Below are 18619 nucleotides of genomic sequence, written 5' to 3' on the forward strand. Positions count from 1 at the left end.
CCAATTTGATCGTCCATCTGGACTAATTAATAAAAAAAACATTTTCTGTAGCATAACTGTAGAAAATGCCTGAAACCAATTCAGTGCTAATTAAGTCAAGGTCGACTCTCAGCTTTTGTTGTTGATTCTCTATGAGATTGCAGTAAGTGCTGCATTCCCAGGTGAACTTTTTTTTTTTCCATCTGATCCTTCACATGGGCTGCACCACACCACATGTGGAGCTGTTTTCTTTCTTTTTCTCTCTCAAGAAAAATGCAGCTTCTCTGTCGGCTTGACTTGATCTGTAGTGCTGGAACTCTGAATGAGTGTTATTTGGGATTATAGACAGAATCAGTGAGTTCTAAGCGTGTAGCTTGTGGGTTTTCAAGTCTGCTCCAGATGTGAGTACTAAAAAAGAAAATGACAAGGAACATCACAGGATCATTAGTCAACCTGTTGTGTTCAGGCTTATGTTGTATTTTCTCCACATTTTATGTTTTATAAGAGGACTAATGCTGCTTTATGTGCTTTACATGTGTCAAGATTCTAAGTGTGCGGAGCTATTATTCCTATGGTTCTCTAAGTGCTGTCGAATAGAAATTTAAAGCATTCAGTAAAACGCAAAGGGCTTTTAACAGCACTTTAAAGTCACATCCAGCTGTTAACTTGATGTTTTTTTTTTACTTTAAATGTGCAGATACAATGACTGCGAACTAACTTGGAAGCAGGAGGCAGCAAGAGCATATTTAAAGGTTTAATGGATGGGATTGTTACATTTCCACTTTTCTTCTTGCGAAGAAATATCTTGAATTGGAAGAATTTTATCCATGCAGGAAAACGTTTTGCCCTCTTTATTTTCCCACTTTCACTTTGCTATCAGTTGAAAAATATATTGGAATGACTTTGCACTTTTTCTTTGCATTCTTATGGGCACGTCTTCTTTCCCTGGTGCTGCATCCAGCGTGTGTCGCCTGCCGTGGTGACGCCCTCCAGTAACCGGGTTCAATTATCGCCAAGTGAGATTGGATACTTGATTGCTTTCAGGGACTCGTCACGAAAGTCATTATTCCATGATTACAGCCTTGTTATTCGCCCCAACAAAGCGTCTCTCCAGGAAGATCTCCAGCATTTCTCCACCAAATGCTTGAGTGGCGTGCTCAGTTTTGACTGACGGCTGCTAAATGATGTCATTAGCGAGCTCTTAGCTAAACGAAGCGGCTGCGCAGCCGATTGGTCGACGAGAAGTGGACGGTAATTTGTTGCAGCAGGGGAAGCGTGATGGATGGTGCGGAGCGGCTGCAGAAGGTCCTTCCCGCTGGAAGGACGATCTCAGAGGCGCGAGGACGTGATGGACGAGTCGGCGTCTTTGTTACATGTGTTTGGCGGTTCTTGGAATGGCTTTTAATTACTCGGCTGACACTTGCCCTGGTATCTAACGTCCCTTGCGCCTGCGTAATCAAGGAAAGATAAGAAAACATGAAATGGCAGATATATATATATATATAAAAAAGAACTGCTTGCCAAAAGGTTAAAAGAATAAACAAAGCTTTTATCGGTGGATCTGACAGAACAGGGAGAAGAACACAAGGGCGAAGTGGAAGTTTCTTTGAGCTCACCTTGCTTCTGTCAAGGTGCTCTCTGCTGATGGAGGGTACAGATAAAATATTCATAATCCATTCCCGGCCCGGTGACAAAGGACCATGTGTTCGTATTAAATGTGATGAATATTCGCAGTGTTAATTAGGATGAGAGCAGCCACATGGGCCTGCAGAACTGTTTTCCTGTCGGAGACATGGCTGCAAACAAGGCATATTAATGACGACTCTCCAGGGATGACGGCTGGAAAACCAGGTTGGCTAAAAAGCACAGTGATGCTTTAAGATACAGTTTCTCTGCTTTTTTAAATAAAATCTTAGGCTTTACAGTTTTTATCTTCTCTTAATTACAGTGGGATGTTTTGTTTCTTGTATTGCGTTTTTTTTTTTTTTAATATGGTCACTGATTAACGTTCTCAGGAGAATAATAATCCATTTTGGCACCATTCCCAATCTTAATGGGATTCATTTTGCACTTAATTATCTGAATGCTTTGATTTATAATTTTAAAGACGTGATTGAGAGTAAAGATCACTCCTCTTTGCATGGCTTCATTTACCCAACAGTTCATTTGTTCACCTTAAACAGATGGATAGAGGGAGAAATGTACTGTATGCCAAAAAAAGCAAATGGAAAAAAAATACACCGACACCACAGGCTCGCATCGCAGCTCGGATTTTATGTTCTCGACCGAAAGAAAAACGCAGATTCTCTTATCACTGGCATTTACTGTTTGTTTTGGATTTTATGCTGGACCTCATCCTAACAGTGTCAATGAGTGGCTCTTAAAAGTTCACATTCTCATCACAATCACAACCACCAAACTGATCCCAATCAATATTTTTTTTTTAAGAATTGTAAAAAAAAAATTAAAAAATTAATCTGTTTGTGTGCAAAACAGATGGAAACATACCCTAAAACAAAACAATGTCAAAATGTGACAAAATGTGAAAAAGTAGCCAAGTGATGTGGCTACTTTAGCGAGGCACAATGGATATCATTTTAATTAAATCAGGCGGCGCAAACTCAGTTTTTTATTCTGAATATGAGAATTAAATCAAACATTAAGCAACATTTGAAGTGACGCACAGACTTCAGAGACGCTGAAGTCCTCCTCCTGTCTCATTAGATGTGCAGCTTGATTCTTTCCCAAGTCTTGCTTGAGGGAGAAGGGCATGAAATTTTCTTTTATCTCTGCAAAAAAACGTCCGTGTCAGGGAGCCATTATTTAATTCCATTTGCATCATTTTGAAAATGATGTTGGTTAAGGTTAAGCTCAGCACACAGCGGCTTTGTCTCAACCTTGTCTGCCCTGTCAAAGGGTATTTTACGGCTTGGCTTTGCAGTGCCACAGATGTTTTGCATCAGCTTCAGCAACAGATATAATGCCACACCGAAGAGGGAAGACGTGGTTATGTAGCCCGGTTCTTTTTGTAAATCAATCCAAAAACGAAATTATTAAATGTGGTTAACGTCGACAGTGGAGTTTGCAGGTTCAATATGATGTCACGTTGAGATTTGTGGCTAAAATCAGTGGCTCTTCTCGTTGCTTAGTCGTAGAGATGTGTTCAGATCCATTGATTAAAGTTTAATTAGCGACAAGTTCAGGCTAAAAGCTTCCCACCAGCATTTTAACACCGGACTTTAGCAGACGCCGAATAACAAATTGAGTTAGCTTCTTTGTCTGTCCATATTGATTTGCAGCTTCATCTTCAGAGGCAGGACTTTCAGTCCAGATCTCGTCTTTATGCACACAGAGTCCTGATGACAATTAAGGAGGATCACACTCATATTAGTGACCTAAAATCTTTCAGTTTTTTTTTTGTTTGTTTGTTTCTTCTTGCTTGATTCAGGCTTATGCTTCACATGCACTTCCAGAGGCTCAAATTTTCTATTTTTAATAGCCTTATTGCTGGCTCAGTCTGAGTGGTGGGAGTCCAAAGGTTCCTCCAAATGATGAGTAATCGCCTTGCAGCAAAAAAAAAAAAAAAAAAAGCAATGAGATTGCATAAGACTTGTTTGGGATTTTTCACGGGTTTAAGCCTTGTCATTAAACTTGAGTATCCAGACCAGACCTAGCAGATTAGTGCATCACAGAAGAACATAGCAGTTATAGAGCGGAAAGGTTGTCGTCCCTACTGAGCATGTTCACGTTTTCTCATTAGATCACAAATTCCAGTGTATTTTATCTGCACAAACGACAAAATGTGCAGCATAATTGAGGAAAAAAATTATGCAGGGTTTTCAGATCTTCTGAACATTAAAAACAAACAAAAAAGAGTACTATGCATTTCTGTTCAGCCCCGGTCAGCTTGATACCCCTAAATAAAGTCCACTGCAACCAACTTAATGACTCTGGAAGTCATTAAGTTTTAAACCGACTCCACCCGAGTTGAATTTAATTACAGTATCAGTCCAGTGGAGATTCATCTGCAACAGCATCATGAAGACCAAGAAGCAAACGAGACGGAAAATATTAATGCTGCACATCATTTTGAGCACGTAATGATGCTGCGACTGTAGTGTTTATAGAATACAGAAGGAAAATCAGTTTTCTTTCCTGTCACTTGAAAAGGGTTTTGATCCAGTGATGATTTTGCTGCAGGCCCAGCAGCAGCAGCTAACAATGTTGATCCATTTTCAGAGCTGCGTGTCACATCTGATTCCCCATCATCTGTAGCATATAGAGCAACCATTCTTGGCTACAGAAATGTTTGTTTTATTGAAGCCACCAAGCTTTTACTGAGCTCTAGAGTTCAACACAACCTAAGAAACTCATGTTGAAAGTGAACTTCTCCACATGAGGACAAACATTCTCTGTCAACACCCTTTTGTTTGCTGGCTGAATGATTTCAGAAAAAGGAAAAAGGGGAAAACAAAGCAGGCCTTTGGTTTATGTTATTGTTCAAATCATAATTATGCAGAATTCAAATTACTTGTTAGAGCGCAAAGCTAAATGAAAGGAGCTGCTTTTGAATATTTTAGCTTTCAACTCCAAGTGCATATGCAGAATAACGAAGAGACTTTTATGCTATAAAAAAAAAAATCAAGCTTTAATAATGGTGTTAAAATAAGCCCAGTTCTGTCAAACTGCTGAAAATGTAATTTTCTTCTGTTGTAATAAGCTCAAAAACTCCTATAATAGTAGTCAGACTTACTGTCACTTAGTGCAGTAAAGTCACTTTCATAGTTGTCACTCAAGTTGCAGAATGATCAGCTGGTGCTGGAGCACCCTGATTGTTGCTCCCGTCTTCTGAATATACAGGCAATTAACAATCTGAAACTATTTTGGCAACCCCTGCCGACTTCAACATTTATTCAGATTTAAAGTCGGACACAGAGGTAAACAAAATGGTTTTGTTGTTGTTTTTATTCAATGTGTATATCTGGATTTAGCTCTGAACCATAAAAAAGTGACAGCCACAAATGCTGCTGTTCATCCTTTATGTGAGAACCTGGTAACCCAAAACCACAAAGAAATAAACTCTCTACTGCACAGAAAGGTTTCACAGTTCTGAGTGGGTTTTTTTATATTTGTTTTAATGGACATAAATCATTCCTTGAATGTTGTTGTTATAATTCTCACCCACGTTGTCCGTGAGAGCAGATAAAAAATAAAAAAAAATCATTAACAAATGACAAGGACAAACAGACACACAGGATGGTTTATTCAAATGCCATCTGGTATGAGCTGCTTATGGATATGCTGGTGTTTAACGACACACTGCGTTGTTAGATGGATGTAAGGTAATTTAAAAATATTTCTCTTAGTCCTGGTGGCTCATTTTTTCCCCCCATTGCGATCTGAAGAAAACTGTTTGAGTGAATTCACACATGTACTCGGTGCCATTTGAAAAAATGTTTATTGATTAATTATCGGCTTCTTTTGCTCAGTTCCTTTCATTTTTAGTCGGATTAGACAGAAACCCCATGGAAATAAAAGCGCGACGTTGATATTGTTGGAAAAGTTTCCATGCTTTGGTGAACTCTAAAATCAAGAAGCAAAGTTATCCCCCAGAAATACATTTGGCATCTCTCTCCATCTCACCTGCTTCTCCTCCTCCGCCTCTTTCCAGGTAATGCAGGTGGTGAGAGAGCAGATCATGCGAGCGCTCTCTGTGAAGCCTAATTCCTTGGACCAGTTCAAGAGTCGCCTGCAGAACCTGAGCTACACAGAGATCCTGAAGATACGTCAGTCCGAGAGGATGAATCAGGAAGATTTCCAGTCCCGGCCCATCTTGTAAGTCTAAAAGGGAAAAACAAATGGTCAATTCCACTTTTTTTATTTATTTAAAAAAAATTTTTTGCCAGATTGTAAAATCTTTCTAGTAAAAATTCATTTTATGCCGTTTGGAGTAAACGGTATAGACTAGGAGTATCTGCCTAATCCTATTGGTATTAACTGTTGTAATCCATTTTTTAACATAACTCAATGGGTATTTAAGCCAAAATAGTGCAAATATTCAAATCACCATAATCCTTAATGTCTCTGGAATAGCTTTTCCATTTTCTTTACATTTTTCATCTAAATGCCAAGCAAATGGCCTAAAACAGGCTGCACCAACTTGCTCTTTTTTTTTTTTTTTTGATGAATCTCTGCATTAAATTCTAAGTATCTGCAGGCGGCCTTCTTAGTCTGCGCTCAATTAATGGCCCTCTCAGAGAGCCCGTGTATCATTAATCCAAGTTCTGTATCGGAGAACATTGTTCTGTCCTTGTTTTTAATGGAGTAGGTAGCAGTTTTGAGAAATCGTTGCGCTGAGAGAACTCGTCTCTTTCAGCGGTAATCAATGCTGCGCTAAGGGCTTATTGAAGGGGAGAGACCAAAACCTTCACAGACTCCTAATCCCGCCGGACACAATGCAGTGACACAACGGCACACAAGGAGTTCCTGAATAAGTTAAACGTTCACTGCAGAACAGCATGAAGCTTCTGGAAGTGAAAGGCCGCGTTTTAAAACGTAACCGCTGCCTCTGCGGATGAGGAAATCAGAACGAACTGAAATATTTACTTTAAAAAAGAAAAAGGCATTTTTATTTGTTCTTTCATTCCTTCTCTTTTGTTGCTTAATTCATCTCTGAATGTCCTCTCCAGTCGAACTAATCAATGTTTTACAGATGCGTCATGATAGGTACTCCTCAATCCCTGACGGTTTTTTGCCTCATTTCTTTATTCCATCACCTTGCCAGGTGCCTTTCCTTTGTTCTGCCCCTGCGATCCAGTGCTGCGAGATTTTCCGCATTCACTTGAATTAATCAATTTAAATTGAACCTGCTTGCAACGTCGTAATAAGACAAAGTAGACGAGGCGTTCAGAGGTGTGTGGCGGCAGCAGAAAAGTGCCGCACGAGAGATAATATTCACCTTGTTCACTAAATTCTTCAAGATTTCTGACCACAGATCCACGTCTTGAGTGGGACGGTCAATGAACCAAACAAAGTAAAGGTGATGAAGAAGAAAGTTGAAATGATGAATGAAGGGTGCAGAAAAACAGAGATGCGCTCATCAAGATGTTCTGGCCGATAATCTGATTTGGTTAAAAACCCCGACCTGCTGATACTGATTCTTCAAAGGGATGGAACAAAATTCCCAGTTGATTGGTAGCCTGGACCAACATCCAATATCCGGTATTAGGAATGCTGTTGCCTTTTGAAATAGCTTCTCGCTTGTTTTGCGTTTCCTCGGATTTAATTTGAGCAGCTCACACACACTGAAAAAAATCTTATCTTTGAGTTGGAAAAAGGTAAGGGCCTGGGGCTGGTCAAGTGTAAAATTGGCCAAATTGCGTCACCAACCAATTACTCCGTGAATCGTTTTATTATTATTTTTTTTTTGTGTAAAATTGGCTTCGGGTCTCGTCCAGAGCCCACAAATCAATGCTGAGAATCAACTTCTTGACTTGGCTTGTGCATGTCATGAACTTAGCCCTCATAGTGCATCTTTGATTTTTCTGTGTGTTCGTGCTTACATAAACATTTTTTTTATAGTTGTAAATTTTAACTTCTCTCTGTAAACTGCTTTGGTCTCGTTGATTTATTGCTGGTTTTTCCTCCATGTCTCAGGCTTGCCGAATTACAAACACTAGGATTGATTGTGCATGTGTATTTAATGTCTTTTAACACAGATTATTTAAAAGACTTTTTTTGTTTTTTTAGATGGCTAATTTAATCTTCTAGATACACTTTGCAGTTCAGGGCCACTTTAAACAGACTGCAGATGATTCCGCAAACGAGTAATCTGTGTTTATTTTCCCACAGGGAGCTGAGAGAAAAGATCCAGCCAGAGATCATGGAGCTGATCAAACAGCAGAGGCTCAACCGTTTGTGCGAGGGGACCTGCTTTAGGAAAATCAGCAGTCGCAGGAGGCAAGGTGAGGCGCTCTGGACCCACACATGGTTTTTAATTCGCACTCCTCCATCCGCAAGGACTCCTTCTTCTGATTTCTTCCTCATATCCCTCCTTTTGATCTTCGTCACCGTCTCCTCGGTCCCTTTTCTTTGTGAAAACCAGGCACGACACATTTCATCAGCGGGGATCTTTGAGCCTCTGGACTGCTGCAAATCTGCACTCATGATCACTTGCACGAATCCTCTGGCTCTCTCTCAACCTTTGAAGTCGAGAGACACGGAGTGGAACAGGGTGTCTTTTAAGGCATAAAAAATGCATCGCGAGTCTTTTCAAAAGTGCGTGCACGACATCTTTCCTACTCCCATTTGCCCTTCACGACACACCTCCGCGGCATGCAAACACGGCCGCAGTTGGGTTAAAACAAACGTTTTTATAAAGTTAAAAACTTGAAGATCAGCGTAGTGATTTAACTGCAGATTCTGCAGCTGTAATGGCACTCCTTTTCCTCAGTGATGGAAAATAAGAATAAACCACCAAGAATGTACACGTCTGCTCGGGTCGGAGTGCGTTAAAATCATCCAGTCTGACATTTCATATTCTATCTAAAAATGTAGCAACTGTTGCCATAACCCCTCCAACTTTTGCTCTCTGAAATAACATGTTTTTTTTGTTGTTGTTTTTTTCTTTTTGGAGGTGTTGTGAGGGTCTCTCTGAGTCGGTTCATTTCAGCGCTTTACATCCTCATTAGGATTTGTCTGGTCAGGTGCCATCAGAGCAGGATTACATAATCATAACCTTCAAAGGAAGACAAAAGATGGCAAATCAGATTTGAGAGAGGATCCTGCATTAACGAGGTACGATCAGCTGTGATGTAAAACCCTCGTCGTCTTTGGTGCTGATATTCGGTGATGGGGGTTTTTCTTCTCTGTTTTATTACCCTTTCATGGTTCTTATCTCCAGGAGGGAATCCAAGTCTCACCTTGAAGTGTTTTGTGCAAAAAGGTTCGGAGCGGCTGTCGTTGTTATGTCCCACCTTTAAACCACAGAACTTGCTCATCTTTACATGAGTCCAACTTTACGCCACCGTTGATACCTCGCCTCACCGCTCAGAGGCATAACAGATAATCTTTAACCCTGAATGTATTTATTGCAGCTTGGTTTGACTTCCTCTCTTAGATTACCATTTATCCCGCTCCTCTGGAGCATTGCTATCTCGGTTCTGTTTTAAGTGCTTTGCTTTTGGGTGAATCTGCTCAGCCTTCAAATTACTCCTCTCCTCTATCGGTCCTCCAACAACATGCACATATCCGTCTTTCCTCTCTGAGCCTTTGTTCTCGTGCCAGCTGGGCATGTGTGTAAATTTGGAGTGCACTTTTTTAGATGCCTTAATTAAGCTGAATGACGATTAACAGTTTGTTTCGTCTCTCTTATTTATTTTTTTCTTTGCCGTTTTAAATAGGGGTGTGTAATAATATCGATTTTGTGATATATATCAATATTTTCTTTCCTAGACAAAAATTGATATTCATCCGCAAGTATCGTAACATCCAACTGTGTCACCTTGCTCACTCACTGCTTGCTTTGCAGGGAGAGTGATTAGGTCATCAGGCTTAGAGTGATTCCTGTTTCAATTAAACATGTTTTCTCACCGCTTCTTTGATTCATTTTGTCCAGCTGTCTGTGTCCATGTCCAACCAGAGCCAGGTATTGTGTAGTTGGTGCTGTTAATAAGTTTTCAGTTAAATTATTTCAGTCCAACTCTATAACAGTCACAAAATGTCACCAAAATCACTCTGTCCCTCTAAAATCTTTCAGAAAATCGCAAAAGTGTATTGAATTGTATCATTTGCAAAATATTGCAGTATATATTGTATCGTGAACAGAATGCCGTGTATCGTATTTTATCGTGAGATTATTGTATCACCACAGCCCTAGTTTTAAACTTGCCGCAGCTTCTTCTCGTCTCACTGTTTAAAGATCCTCCATCCTGATCAGATGTATCCATAGCATTAAATATTAATTGACCTCAACTCCACTGTTGAATTATTCCCCTCTCTATCCTGTGCTGTCCATTTAAAACGAATATTTCTCTCGGAAAGCTTCTGTTCTTGAAGCGCACGGGGGGAAAAAAGTGCAGCGTTTCTTCAGCGGTTTTATAGCTGGTAGCTGTATTTTCATCTCACCCAGGTGTACTTTATGAAAGGAAGAAAATCTTGGCCAGAACTTTTTTTGTATCTCATCTTTCATGGCTGCATGTTGTTGAATCAGTCGAAGCCAAGAGGAGAGAGAGTTCGCGCTCCGGAGCGCAGACACCTGCAGGCGCACCGATCCATCAGCCTGACGGCGAAGCCGAACAGTCGATCTCGTCTCCTCGCTTCGCAGTAACCAAACGGATCTTTTTTCTTTTTTTTTTTTTTATCAATCTGCTCCCTGTGGATCGGTACCACTCCACACCCGCCTGGAACCAGCCGGCTTGTTTTCAGCAATTAGGATATGGCAACTGTTCAGACTCCAGCCAGAGCGTTGCTGCGTGTGTGTGTCTGCTTGCTGCCAGTGACACTAAGCTTGATGCCCACTTTGGCAGAAAAAGATAAGCTAAAAGAATATCGGACTTGCTGCAGAGTGGTGGAGAAGCAAAACTCTGCAGTTATCACTATATAGAGTACAGGCCCCAATTCTTTAGTCTTTAAACCACTTTAGCTTCACTGTTTATCAACTTTGCACTCATTAAAATGGAGTCTGTGCCAGCAGATTTCCTTTTTTCTTAAATAGGATTTTCATCTTACCCACAACTTTTCTAATATTTTTTAGTTTCATCATCCGGTTGCGTTTGTGTGAAGCTGCTGCTTCTCTGTGAAATTAAACTGTGTTTAAAGCAGGATATTGTCACAACAATTTAGCCATGTATCTGCTTGTAAACCCTCTCAATTATTACAACGGGAAAAACACCGAATCACATAAAAGTTGCATTTTCCTGCATGAAAATGTAACCGTTTTTTCCTGCTGCCAGGGCAGACGTTCGCGTTATGAATCGGATTCATCCTTGAATTTAGCCTCTTCAAGTTTCTCTGAGATTTTTTTACATTTCTTTTACCTTTTCTGAGAAGAAAAGGTCCCTTGTCATTGGTTGACTTGAGGTTACTGGATATTGCTGCTGGTTTGGTAAAAACCGACTGTCTGTCGTCATGATCCCTCCCTTGTGGAGAGGATCTTCACCCGTCTGTGGGTTTTCCTCAAGGCTGTCTTTTGGCTCTGATCTTTTTTTCTTTTTTTTTTTTTGTCAGCTAATTTTCTCTCTCCTCTTGATGACTCATGCTTTTTGCCAGCTGCTGTTTATTTCATAACTCGTCTAAATCCATCTCTTGTTGATTCTTCCAGATAAGTTCTGGTACTGCCGGCTGTCTCCGAATCATAAAGTCCTGCACTATGGAGATCTTGAGGAGAGCCCCCAGGGAGAGGTCCCCCATGACTCTTTACAGGACAAATGTGAGAATCCATCAAATTTAGCTGAAGGTTTAATTATCAGTTTTCCTAAGTGTTCTAATTAAATGATTGCTTTTTTTGCACAAATAACACCAGTTTAGAAACCTGTCATTCTGGTAGATTTGTCAATAATAACAAAACCAAAGTGTTTACCCAGTGCTGCAGAAAAACAAGACTCCAATACTTTATTTTTTTTTATGTTTTAAGTTGCACTAATTGCAACTCTGATGTTTTTAGCGTGCCTTGTATTGAAAGCTGTAATCACAGGATTCCAGGGCTTTCTGGAAAAATGTGACGTTTGATCAAAAAATTTTCTGATGAGCATAAAACTGTATTATGCTGTTATCCATAATCAAAATCATAATAAGCGGTGTTGATTCAGACTTGGTTACATAAAACACAGCAGGCTGCAGGTACAGCTAACAATTCATGTGAAAATGGCTAATTTGAAACTTCAAGTATTGGATAAGGACAACAATAATAATTACCATTAACAGTTTTATATCCTGTAAAAGATAAAACTATTTAAACATTGAGAGGTCAGAATAAAGTAGAAGCTGCATTTTCTGGTTTAGTTTTTTTCACTGTGATTATTTTTTTCCAATATATGGTACAACTTTAATTGTTTGTTTTTAAGAATTTTTGCTACAAATATTTATTGAGCATTAAATACATATCCACAGTAGATTTAAGCTAAAAATGCCATACTTGGGTTTGAAGAAATCTTTTAATTTGATCAATATGTTTCTTCGAACTGGAAGTAATGTTACTGATTTGAAGTGTCAGAGATAAATTGGCAAATTGTCTGTAGAAACATACAAGCAGCTGGTCAGCAGGTATAAAAAGGGCCCGATTGATATTTTGCCCAATAAAGATTTTTTTGTGGCTTGTTGAGAAAGATTTTCAACATCCCGGCTGTGCTGGGAAATAGTATCCCTTCTACGTTGTCCTCTTGCCGTTTGGGAGATGTCGGTCTCATTTCCCCCATCAGCAACAAGGTTCTCGGCTGAAACATAATAAGTTTATGTTTCCTTCTTCCAGGAGTATGAATCATTTCCCCCTTAACTGTCAGTGCAGATTGAATACCCTTTTCTTATTTTACTTAGTTTTTACTTGGATTTTAATTGCTTGAATTAACCAAGCAGCCATCTGGGAGGGCAGAGTTGTGTGTGTGTTGTTGTTGTTGTTAACTGTCATCTGTCCTCTCTGCAGTGCCTGTAGCTGATATCAAAGCTGTTATCACTGGCAAAGACTGTCCTCACATGAAGGAAAAAGGAGCCCTCAAGCAAAACAAGGTGTGTGTTGAGTGTTTGCGTGTGCATGTGAACACATGCAAGTGCCTGGGTGGGTGTGTATCCAGCTAAGAAAGCATGGGTGTGTGTGCGTGCATGCATTCGTGTGCGTGTGTGTGTGTGTGTGTGTGTGTGAGAGAGAGAGAGAGAGAGAGAGAGAGAGAGAGAGAGAGAGAGAGAGAGAGGTTGCATAACATTATGTCAGTTACATAAATTCTGCTTTTGGAAATAACACAATAACTTACATCTCAGTGGCTTTCGCAGAGGCAAACGCATTCATCAGCAGCATTTTGTTCACATAAATGACTAAATAATTTGTTGTTGACTGAAATCAGTCAATTTTTTTTCCCCCATTCCTGTTCTAATATGTCAGTAACATGAGCATTCACTCTGGAGCTTTAACCAGAATGAAAGCTCCGTCTCGTCTCCATCCATGTACACATCATTCAGTAATTTGCCCCTGCAGACCTTCGTCCCCCACCCACAGGACTCCCTTATGTTACGTCTTGTACTGTAGACAAAGAAAGCAGCCTCCTCTGGAGCTTTCCGCCCGTTATATCCCTGTTAATTCTGCACTTTTCAGACTTTTATTTTAACCAAAAAGTTGTGCACGTTTTCCTTCCACTTCACAATTATGTTCATCTTTGTGTTCTATCCTTTAAAAACCAAGTCAAATACATCAGTTACGATGATGATAAATGTGGAAAAACGTCAAGGAGCGTGAATACTTTTGCGAGGCACTGTGTATAATGATGTGACTCAAATAAAATGTCAGATTTTAGACGTTTTAATGTCTTTCTGACTAAAAAAGGAAAATGTGATGTACTTTTCCCCAGACTAGCCTGCATGGCTTTATTTTCAGCAGCGCTAGCAGTACAGCTCTATGGGTTGCCGACTTCTTATCATTTCATCCATTGGCTAAATATCTCTTCCACCGTGGTTCGTTAAGTGCTTATAAAGAGACAAGTGCTAATAAAGAGCTGTATTACTGCAAATGCAGTAATACAGCTTTTTTTTGTTTTTACAGTTCTTTAGAGCTATTGAGCCTAAACCCCCATTGTTAATAAAACACACCTGCTTGGGACAGTGACTATTAAACGGACAGAGCATTTATTCTCTCGCTCAAAAAGCAGAGCGTTTTTCCCTCTGAAACAAATGAACTGAAGCTGCATTATTTATTATCTGCCCAGAAAGTGCGGCTGGGCTGCAGCCCCAGACTAAATGTTTAATTATCTGCTGCCTGAATCCAGACTCAGAGTATCCAGGTGAAATTGGTATTGGATTCCTGCTCTAGTCCACGCTGCATGTCGCGTTCCTCTGAGTTTTGAAATCCTGGTGTCTTCAGACACAGCAGAGTCTGTAATATAGACAAATCTCATATTTTTCTAGCTGGCCCTTTGTATTTCAAATTCTTTTACTCATTTGGATGCTAAAAACAAGCCGCTGATTTTTTTTTTTTTCCTGCAGCATTTTCTGACAGTCTGATGTGATATTGCGTATTGGAAATTGTTTTTTGCATACCAGTTCAGACATGTCCTCTGTATACCCCCATCTGTGAGGCTTCCATAATAACACATATTGCCTTGCTCCATGGACAAAGATAGTTAATGGTTTCTGAAGGGTAGCAGGATCACAACAGTTCAGCATATTTGCTGCACATCACCCACAAAATATTACTTTTAATCTGTAATATTTGTTGCTATGCTAGAAATCCTGTCACATAGTTTTCCCATTGCCCTCCTAAATTCACAGATTTGTGCTACGACTCCCCACCTACCGTTTCGTTTTCCTCTCTTCCTCGCGTATTCCATTCCTGTTGACGACTCCGGTGCCGTTTTTGCACAGTTTCCCCAGCGCTCATCCTCGTCTGCTTTCTGCCCCGTCCTCTCTGCAGGAGGTGTTGGAGCTGGCTTTCTCTGTCCTCTACGAGTCGGATGAGTACTTGAACTTCATCGCTCCTGACAAGCATGAGGTAAGTCGGCAGAGGTCGACTTGGTGGCTGTTGGCTGCGTCAGACAGAATAAAGCATGTTTGATGAAGACGAGGACAGGCGGGTTTCTAAATATAAATTCGCCGAGTGTCATATTTAGTTGATATTCAAGTGTTTAAGTGATAACGGACGTACGATACTTGAGGCACTGGTTTGTTTAGGTCCTACCTCTGCCTTTCTGTTTGAGTTCAAGCATTTTTAAAAACAGTTTTGAGTATAAAAGTAATTTGAAGTGAATGTAAACACTGAAGTTGAATTGCATGTACAATATTACTATGAAAAAAATATATATTTGTACATTTTCAAATTTGTTTGCTTTTTTTTTTTTGTCACACCTTAAATTTGGAGAGTTTTCCAGTGTGATCAGTCTGCTTAAGGTCACATCTCAGAATTTCCATTGGATTTAGGTCCAAACTTTGACTGGACCACTACAAAACCTTCATGATTTTTTTTTTTTTTTTTTTGAGCTATTCGGCAATAAGCCTGCAGGTGTCCTTTAGATCATTGGCCTGCTGCAAACACAAATGTCCCAAAGGTCACCAGAAATCCTCCTGGAGGATTTTCTGGTAGAGAGAAGAATTGATGAAAATCAGGTCCAAATCCTTGGAAAGGGATTTTCTTCATGGCTGCCAGCAGGTCGTCTATGGCCGATTTCCCAATTCTAGAGGTTTCTCAGTAATTAGGCCGCGGCGGAGCGACACTGAACTCCACTACTGCGTTTCACAGCAGTTGTTTCATGATTCAACAAGGGAGATGTCTAATATTAAAATTTGTCTTAGATCTGAAACATTTTAGAGGGTTGGAGAAAAAAAAGAAAAGCAAAAATAGAGGAAATCAGTTTGGGGCAAAGAGTTTTTTACGTCACTGTATGGCATTTGCCTCGATGCAGCATCTGTTTGTCGACAGGAGAGAAGTTGATTTTAGAACAGTGGAGAAGTCTGATTGTGTCATCAAGTCTAAACTGCAGGAAACGTGAACCGTAGTCTGTTGTAATGAGGTTTTTCAGCGCAGCACTGTTGAACTGAAATGTATTTTACAGACATCATCTTTGTTCCTTGGATTAATTTCAATGCGATGCTTTGGTTCGGCCCGTCTCTCTGCAGTACTGCGTATGGACGGACGGTCTGAACGCTCTCCTGGGGAAGGAGATGACCAGTGACTACACCAAAACAGACATGGACACCCTGCTCTCCATGGAGATGAAGCTTCGCCTGTTGGATCTAGAAAACATCCAGATTCCTGAGGCGCCTCCCCCGATTCCCAAAGAACCTAGCAACTATGACTTTGTTTACGACTGTAACTAGACCTGCACCCCCCCTCCCCCCGAAAAGCCTGACCCCTGCCCCCAAAAAACCCAGTCTGCACCGTCTGTATTCACTGGACCAACCAACCCCCTCTTTTCTCAAATACTGGAAGAAGCATAAAGAAAAAGTGAGTGATAATGGTGAGCTCTTGTTTCTTGTCAGAGCTTTATAAGAGGAAAAATAGTAAATATTGATGTTAATATTTCCACTTGATGAACCGAGGGAGTCAGTGCAGAGTCATCAGCCAGGGAGCGTTTGTTTGTTGCGTCTCCACATCGCCGCCATCGCTTTCCTCCTGTGACCTGATGTTTCCAAACTTTCTTTTTTTCTTCCTTTCTGCCCAGCTTCATGCTGTCTTCTTGCTTCTGTAGACAAATGCGTTGACATTTCATTCTCTTCACCTCCTTTGTTGTTTTTTTTTAGGTTTTTGTTTTGTTCTGGTTTTTTTTGTTTGTTTGTTTTTTTTTTCCTCAGGGTTTTCTTGTGAGGGACAAAGATTGCAGAGATCAGGATGACAATTTTGTAAATGGAGGGGATTTTTGTGTCACCTTGTCAGAAGTATTTATATTTTGTCACATTTCCACTTACTTTGTGGCAGCTAAATGTTTTGCAGCAGGCTGGATCTCGCCCAGCGGACCCCACAGTTCATTAAAATACTTCTTTGTCTTGCCCCAGTCTCACTTAACACGCTCTGAAGACTGTTCAAATAAGGTGATTCTCAAAATCCAACCACTTTACCACAGTATTTTTTTATACACACGTTGATGTTATTGAAAACCACAGCTGCTCGTTACTCATAACGTACACAGTGGCAGTGCCATCAGACATCTGTATGTCGTTAGACGACATACTCTCATTTTTTTTCCTAATTTGAGTCTTTTTTTTTTCTGTTTTTATTTTGAAGACTGCTGTAAACGACAACATTCCTAAGCAATATCGGAGCTTTTGTTTTGTTTTGTTTTGTCATGTGTAATGTGGTCATCATTTAGTAATTTTTCAAATTGTGAACAGCCTGGTTGTGGGTGTTTAAGTAAAGGGAATTTGACTTTTTCATTTCTCTCTGTGTATTTTTCAGACTAATGAAGGCCACAAAGTTGAGAATTTATGTATTTTTTTAATTTAAGGGGGAAAAAAAAGGAAGCATCATTTTTATTCCTAGTATGATTTATATATTTTTGTCCTTCCTATTTAATGCCTTCTTATCTTCATTAGAATTTTTTTTCAAAGCCCCTAAAACTGCTGTTTACATTAAAAAATATTACAAAAAAACTCTCTGTCTTCTCTTAATTTATTGGCAAGTTTAGCACACAGTATGTTTAAATAAGCTTAATTTAAACACATCAGAGTTCATGAACTTATTTTAGTTGTCCCTATTGCAACACAGGCTGGAAAATTCCCAGTGTTTTACAGTGAAGGGATGGAATAAGTAACTTTTTGCCATGACGTCGTCACCCCGTTTTCTTTTGGCATACCTAATGATGACATAACGTCTGAGAGGTCCCCAAGTGGCCAAATAATTGCTAGTCGGAAAATAGGTCGGGCTGCCATGATGTTGCAGCTAGTTGCAATCTTTACTTTGACACTTTAAGGATATCTTAAACTCACTTCACCTTCAATCACTGATTGTCACCGTTGTCCATCATCAAACCTCCAGCTTTTCACAATCAATTGCAAGCTAGACAAAAAAAAAATCATACGGTAGCTGACGACACTTCCAAGATCTCCAGTGTCAATGAATCAATATCAACCGTCATCTTTGCTAGCTGTTGTATTTTTCTTTGGTGGGATTTGACTAAAAAGTACCAAGAGAGCCTGATTCCCTGTGGGTCACTAAACCACCCTCTTCTGTTTGATCAAAACAGTTTTGATCTATTTTGGTACAGAGTAATGGGAACATATCCGGGAAGAAAAAAAAAAGTGCTGTGCTTTCTGCTAGTCTGGAGCAAATTCTGGTGAAATTCCCTTGAAGTTTCTATGTTTGAAAGACAGCAGTTCATGAATCATTTGGGATGATTGATGAGGAGGAGGAAGTACTAATGCAAGAAAGGCCCTTTTTCTGGTGGGAAATGAGTATGTTCCCTTAATACACCTGAGACCTAAAGACATCTGAGGGAATTTAAAAGATAAACTGACTCATTTCTGTATGTTTACAGTGCTCTTTGTGCATACGCGACTTTGTCTCATAGCAGGTGCTTGAGACATTGATTAAGGAGATGGAGACTCCCACTGGACCGTTTCTGCTGTCCTCCCTTGATGTGTGGGACTGAAGCGAGACCACGGCGACCTAAAACCATGTTCCTCCTGCTATTTTTATATTTGCAGAACCTGCAAGTGCTTATTGGTGTAGGTTGACAGTAATAGGAAAAATAAATTAGGAAAAATGAAGTCAAGTAAAATTTGAAGCCTTTCTCCAGAAGAAGCTCATATTTTCAGCAAAAAATAATTTAAACTTACAAAACTTAGAGCCTTTTTTTATTTCCTCGCTAATATGATTGAGTCAGGATTTCATTTCAGAATAGACTATATTCGTAAATCTTAAAATAACTAGAAACATTTGCATTTCCTGTGAAAATGCAGTGTGAATGCTGTAAAATGAATGTTTTTAGTGAAAATTGCAGAAGAATTTGAA

The 18619-nt window shown here is 39.8% G+C and overlaps 1 protein-coding gene across 7 annotated transcripts in view; it reads left to right on the top strand.

Annotated features, from left to right (window-relative positions):
• Window positions 1-17115, top strand: part of elmo1 (engulfment and cell motility 1 (ced-12 homolog, C. elegans)) — a 98398-nt gene extending 81283 nt beyond the window's left edge. For all 7 annotated transcript variants that reach the window (XM_008421812.3, XM_008421815.3, XM_008421816.3 and 4 more), the window contains 6 exons: window positions 5651-5814; window positions 7831-7943; window positions 11300-11407; window positions 12617-12699; window positions 14591-14668; window positions 15790-17115. In XM_008421812.3, the coding sequence (XP_008420034.1) occupies window positions 5651-5814; window positions 7831-7943; window positions 11300-11407; window positions 12617-12699; window positions 14591-14668; window positions 15790-15990 (747 nt within the window). In that variant the 3' untranslated portion in view covers window positions 15991-17115. The remainder of the gene's footprint in view (window positions 1-5650; window positions 5815-7830; window positions 7944-11299; window positions 11408-12616; window positions 12700-14590; window positions 14669-15789) is intronic.
• The last annotated feature ends 1504 nt before the right edge of the window (window positions 17116-18619 follow it).

The sequence above is a fragment of the Poecilia reticulata genome, chromosome 11 (assembly GCF_904066995.2).
Source record: "Poecilia reticulata chromosome 11, P_reticulata-male-v2, whole genome shotgun sequence".
Classification (NCBI taxonomy): domain Eukaryota; kingdom Metazoa; phylum Chordata; class Actinopteri; order Cyprinodontiformes; family Poeciliidae; genus Poecilia; species Poecilia reticulata.